Below are 6,744 nucleotides of genomic sequence, written 5' to 3'. Positions count from 1 at the left end.
AGGACAGTTCAGCTGCTATGCGACATTGAGGTGAGTTACCTTCAAGTAGAAGTGGGTCGAAGGCACCAATGTCGGTCCATTGGTAAGAGTATAGTAGAGATGATTGTCTTTGTGATATTTATCTGATATGGAACTATCTGTTATGCTTTATGTGCTAGTATCCTATGTTATTATGTGATAGTGGTAGGAAGGGGACTAGTCCCCAGACCCGGTTGAGATATACCGGCAGGGTAGGTTAGGCACCCAGATATGTCTAACAGTATGCTATGTTTTATGTGGTAGTGTTAGGGGTGAAATAGTCCCCGTAGTTGGTTGAAATAAACCGGAGGGTAAGTCCAGCATCCAGATATGTTTGACAAGGGGTGGGTCGGGCACCCTGGTATGCCTGACAATGGTAGGTTGAGCATCCATATATGCTCAGCAGGGTAGGCCGAACACCCAGATATGTCTGACAATATTTTATTGTATGGTATGTGGTATGATAGGGGAGTGGGGGGGGGGGGGGGGGGGGGACTTACTAAGATTTATGTTTACGGTTTTCAGTTTTTGTTTCAGGTCCTTCTTCTTCAAAGGGAAAAGAGTCGGCATGATGTTTTCAGCCAAATGGTTTTATATTTGTTTAATTTTTAATGAAATTTTTTGTCCATATTTTTGTGATGTTACAAGACATGTCACAAAAAAGGTAACTAAGAATTTGGAATGTATAGGATATGTGGTTTCGTGTTTGGCAAAGAAATTGAATTATGTATGACAAGTTACCATTTCGCGAATCAAGATATCCTCGTTCCCAATTTAGCATACCATTTTGACCATTTTTGTGATTAAGCCTTCTATTAAAAGAATGTATAGGTATAAAGAACACACAACTTTTCTTTGAATTCTTCACTATCATGTACAAAAATAAGACATCGGAAGGATGATTACATACAAAAGAATTTAGGGATATCTTTTCCCACTCTTAGATCAATTTTAAACAATAATAGAACAAATAATATATTTAACATCTAATTAGACATGAGCAGAATTCATTTGCCATATGTTGACTGAGGCGGTAACTTTGGTTGCTGTAGCGTTGTTAAACAAGAATAATTGAGCATTGTTGTTGATAGCCTTTGTTGGATAAACACGTGAAGTGATACATGATCTTCCCTCTTGTGCAAAACTTTCAACTATCGAATGATCCACCAAGATTCTCATAGATAACTTTTCACCTTTAAGAACTGGGACAATGCTCCCATAAATAGACTTATCGACATCATTAGCATTAGATGACCTCGATTGATCAGCACAAAAGAATGTTTTAAGGTTCCCATCAACTCCTTTGGCAACATAGAAATAGACGGGAGTGTGTTCAGCTAGACCTTCGTGTGCAAGGACTGAAAATCCGAATGGTCCCAATGCACCTCGTTTTGCGGCTCCACCATTTTTGGCACAATCATATGCAACATCGGCTCCGTTTAATCGCTCCACTGTCTTCTTATCCACTTCAAACTCAGCCACAATATCTAGCTGTAAAATATAATTCGAAATCTTATAACCAATCATATACAAACTAGTTTTAATGACAATGACAGCTAAACATAGTCTCATTTACTTTTACTTTAATATATGTTGTAGTCTATCATTTCTCTGTATGACTCTTTTGGAGATAAATTCTACTACTAACATAACAAAAAGGAAAATATATCAACTACCTGAGATGCAGAAGACAGGTTGAGTGGCACGAGTGTGCCGACTTCTAAAACGACATCCTTAAAAACCGTAAGGTTTTTCCGCAATCGGTTAATTTCTTCAATGGGCCACTGAATTATATTGCTTTGAGTTTTTTTATCCAACACAATTGTTCTAGGAACTCCCTGTGAAAAACATACAAAAATGATAAATAAATGTTGGACAATATTAACATTTGTAACGGTTTTTAAGCATACCATGACAGAAGCCCAACCCTTCTTAATGTCGGAGGCTTCAGTGTCGGTCTCTTTAATCCAACTCCACAAAACTCTTCTTTGTTTGTTTTGGTCGAAAAATGTTTTTGAGGCGTAATAGATTCCATAATCGTATCTCAACCCGATTCCTACATCTAATGTAGGATTATCTGGGGTCCATTTTCCCTTATGGGCATCATAAGTACCGATGGCATAATAGTCATTTCGGTCATCATCCATGCTAGCTTTGACTATGTGTTTGACCCCGGGCCCATCTACTGACGTGTCAAGACCATTCTCGCCTTGTTTTGATATCGGGTAAAAATCCACACATTCCCACATACCCGTGCCCGGAACAGCATGGAGCAACCCGTCTAAAAGCTCAAAGGTTCTGAAGTCTTCTGTGTCGTAAACCAATGAAATACCGGTTTTATTGATCTTAGAACCGATGGTGATTCGCCACTTTCCCTCGGGGGTCTTCCATGCGGTTGTTGGATCACGGAAGTCTTTATTATCGATACCGGGTGGTGGGACGAGAACCGGGTTTCCGGGGTATTTGACCCAGTTGATTAGGAGCGGGTCAGATGGGTCGGCTGGATAAGCTAGGTTTTGGACCTGGACGGATTCGTTGGTGGATCCGGTATAAAGTACGACGAGTTGACCGTCGGGAAGGATGGTGGCGGAACCAGTCCAGACACCCTGTTCGTCATACCACTGGTCGGTTTCCATGGCGATGGGGAGGTGGCGCCAGTTAATTAAGTCTTTGGAGACGGCGTGGCCCCAAACGATTTTGCCCCACACCGGAGCATCGGGATGATACTGATAGAACAGGTGGTACCATCCATTGTAAAAAACTGGACCTGAAATATATTTTAATTAAAATAATGTTAAAAAGTGCTTAAAAAGGATGTTCTCTTTCTTCCTTTTCAGTTGTAACTTTGAAGTTTGAAAGTATGGATATGCTTTTTTAAGAATAATCTGATAAATAAAGAATACTATACTATTAATCATACTTTGTTTTCTTGTATGAATAAATCACGAAAACGAGAGTGGGCCATCCTTAGGACAAAAGTAGTGTTTTATTAATTAAACACTTTAACTCATAATTATATATTTTTATAAATAATATAAAATTTTATATATAAACCAAATGAGTTTTGAACTTACCGTTTGGATCTGAAGAGAGAATCGCGATCACCACAGCGATGCCAAAAAAAACAAAAGAAGAAAATATAAGTAATGATGTTCTAATCACATTCATAATGTGAAATTTAGCTCAAATTTTCTGTGTGTATGTAATTAAGAAAAAAATAATTTACCGTTCATCCAATTTTTCTTGGGTTGGAAGTGAAAGGCAGTTCTTTGCCAATCCAACATGTTGTTGCTCCATGGATACGAATTATCTGCGCCCAACAATGGAAGAAAAGATTTCTCCGACACACCTTTCTCCACCCCACGAGATAAAGGTGTTACCTTTTCCGGAGTTGCCGCCGTGGATGGCACCGGACTGGTGTTCAAATTTTTGAGAAGCATTGGCCTGTTTCCGGCGAACAATGCCACAAGAAAGGCAACAGCCAAGAACACAGACACAAGAAAGAGGGCTGTCTTTCTGGATGGGCGGGTGGTGCGATCATTTCCGGTGGGTTGTTCGCCGTCAGGCAATAGGGCGTAGGAGTAGGGAAGGGCGGAGGTGGTGATTGGGTTTTCAAGGTCTGAGACTGTCGGAGAAGCCATCATGTGAAAGGTAGTCAAAACTCAAAAGATGTTTATGGTGAACGTGATTTGCAGGTAGATACTGGCAACCCTATTTATAACAAATTTTCGCCAAATACGAGAGATTTGGAAATTATATATGCTGAGGTGGAATTTGTCAGGTACATATAGTTCTGAACAATAGGTGGAACACAGCAGAGTGTTTATATTTTTCTTTGGAAGGTATATCAGCCAACATTTTCTCTGCTATATTTTTTTTTTTAGAGTAAATTACAATTAGTTGTGGTTTTTTTTTTCTTAAAAACTATTTTGCCTTTAATATATAATATATAGTATTTTTTTAATTTTCTATTATCTATTTGTAATTTTTAAATTAAAAAAAAAAAAAAAGAGTAAATTACACGTATGATCCCTATGGTTTTGGGTAATCTGCATGTTTAGTTACTAACTTATTCTTCTGTTCTTCATTAACATTATATGTCATTCATTCATCTGGATCGTTCCACTTTCTTCATCAACATCATCTGTTCTTCATTAACGTCATCTTTTCTTCATAAAAAAAACATCAACGTCAACTGTTCTTCATCAAAAAAAAACATCGACACTTCTTAAAAGCATAAATTCTTCATTAAAATTTTTCGTTTATTCATCAAAATGTTGTGATTCATCATTTAAAACATGTATTCGTACTATTAAGTGTGTGTCATGATTGGATTTTGTGCATTTTCATTGTTGTCAAGCAAAATCGTTAAACGTCATCCATATGTATTGATGTCACATCATTTAGCGATCACTAGTCATCGACACTTCATCAATCGAACATTCATCAATATCAAACAACATATAACAATTTAAAGTTCGTCAACATAACCATATATTTGAAAATTTTCTATAAATTGTTTTTTGTTTTTCATACATTTTTTCACAAATTTTGATCTCAACCTAAATATATTATGTAATATTCACAAGTGAATATGTCTTTATATACCTGAATTAATATATATCTTTTAAAAATACAGAGCAAGTATGTAATTCATATGTTAACAATATATAAAAATTATATTCACATATGAATACATGGTAATATTCACTAATAAACACATGCAATATTCATTAATGATAACATTTTTTTTTTGGAAAATCAAAAAAATGAAATTACGTCGTTTTTAGGTCCTAAGCAAGTTTGTAATATTCACATATAGGGATTATATCCACATATTATATCCACATCTGAATATATGTAATATTCACAAATAAATAAATGTAATAATCAAATGTGAATATATATATATATATATATATATATATATATATATATATATATATATATATATTATTCACAAATGAATAAAACTGTCAATAAAACAGAGAAGTATAAAATATATAAAACATAAATATAAAAAAGTATTCGATATGAATGAATATTTATTCACATATAACAAAGCTTTTTATGGTTAACAAAATAATCATATAAGCATAATTTTTTTTTATTATTTTTATATTCATTTATGAATAAATGATAACTTTTTTTCCGGAAAATTATAAAAACAGAAAAACATCATTTTAAGGTCCTAAACAATCCCGAATGGCCGAAAATGACCCGTACGTCACGACGTTGTTGTGAGTTTTTTAAATCGCACCATTTTATATCAAATATGCGAATTCCGTCTAATTTTAGGACTAAACTTCATTGCGACAATTTTTTGTGATAATGTAAATAAATTTTCATTTCTATTGGTGATGACATCATCATGATATGTTATTTTATTCATATAGAAATAAAGTTTGGAAATCATTATGACAAATTTACTAATGATGTCGCTAACTCTGATCTCACTAATAAAAACATTATTATAATATGTTATTTTTATTTATGTGTTTAAACTATACATGTTGATTATTCATTTGTGAATACGGCATATATATATATATATATATATATATATATATATATATATATATATATATATATATATATATATATATATGTATTTTGTAACATTATTATTTTACATTTAAATTTAACATTATACTAAGACAAACAACATTATATATATATATATATATATATATATATATATATATATATATATATATATATCTGGAAACGGCAAATGAATTAACGGAGCCTATACGTACTTTTAAACGTGCACCCCAGGTTCGAGCTCCGCAATGCGGGCAAACCCAGCCCCTGACGGGATTTCCAGGGAAAATTCCCCCACAAGGAGCAATTAAAGATGATTTATGGAGTCCCAAAGATTCGAACATCCAACCCCACCCCATTGTGGGTTATAAACCCGGTACATCACTACGAGCTTGGTTTATGAATATCATTCACATTTGAATTTAACAAGATCAAAATGAAGAATATATTAAATTGTATAACATGTACATATGAATATAAAACATATTGTCTTCATCAATGATATCTTCAACTTTGCACCAACTAATCGCCAACCATTGATTGAAATTTTATTTATTTATTGAGTTATAACCATTCCTGACAAACACGTGAATACATATAAAAGAAGTTAATAAAAATATATCATTAGTTTACTATAATAGCGATTTATCACATAGTATATTCACACATAAAGGTATAACCACATGTGAATATTATATTTTATTTGTTGTTTATATTGTATATTCACATGCGATATTACGTGGTATATTCACATTTGAATATTAGATGGTATATTCACTTATGAATATTAGATGGTATTTTCATATGTGAATATTACGTAGTGTTACATGGTATATCACATGTGAATATTACATATTATACTCATATGTGAATATTAGATGGTATATTCACTTATGAATAATAGATTGTATATTCATATGTGAATATTACAAGGTGTTTTTGTAACATCCCAAATTTCGAGGCCAATAATTTGATTTTAATTAAGAGATCCATAATATAGTTTACCAAACATTGTCAATGTCGTAACAATTTATAAATAAAACATAACAACGTGTTTGAAAACCATGTCATTAAAGTAATGAAAATCAGAGTACAATCCCAGAAAACTCCATGCGGAAACCACATGCGTGTGTGTGATGTGCTGCTACACCGTCGTCTCTTTCCCCTTAGACGAGGAGGTAC

The 6,744-nt window shown here is 33.6% G+C and overlaps 1 protein-coding gene across 1 annotated transcript; it reads right to left on the bottom strand.

The window, feature by feature from the left end:
- Positions 1-848: 848 nt before the first annotated feature.
- LOC145034234 (acid beta-fructofuranosidase-like) lies at positions 849-3,724 on the bottom strand. The gene is made up of 5 exons (XM_078982611.1): positions 3,245-3,724; positions 3,093-3,101; positions 1,929-2,785; positions 1,695-1,856; positions 849-1,509 (listed from the first exon to the last, which is right to left on the bottom strand). The coding sequence occupies exons 1-5, from the start codon at positions 3,660-3,662 to the stop codon at positions 1,009-1,011; spliced, it is 1,947 nt and encodes a 648-aa protein (XP_078838737.1). The 5' UTR covers positions 3,663-3,724; the 3' UTR covers positions 849-1,008.
- Between the last annotated feature and the right edge of the window lie 3,020 nt (positions 3,725-6,744).

Source organism: Lactuca saligna, chromosome 3, assembly GCF_052625555.1.
Source record: "Lactuca saligna cultivar CGN05327 chromosome 3, ASM5262555v1, whole genome shotgun sequence".
In the NCBI taxonomy this organism is placed as follows: Eukaryota; Viridiplantae; Streptophyta; class Magnoliopsida; order Asterales; family Asteraceae; genus Lactuca; species Lactuca saligna.
This window is presented reverse-complemented; position numbering and strand designations above follow the sequence as displayed.

Bases quoted from the DNA above. Each gene is read 5' to 3' on its own strand.
- LOC145034234 (XM_078982611.1), bottom strand. From the start codon at position 3,662: ATGATGGCTTCTCCGACAGTCTCAGACCTTGAAAACCCAATCACCACC. The intron at 1,857-1,928 runs GTATGCTTAAAA...TGTTTTTCACAG, and splicing joins AGGGTTGGGCTTCTGTCATG to GGAGTTCCTAGAACAATTGT. The intron at 1,510-1,694 runs GTAGTTGATATA...TATATTTTACAG, and splicing joins ACCTGTCTTCTGCATCTCAG to CTAGATATTGTGGCTGAGTT.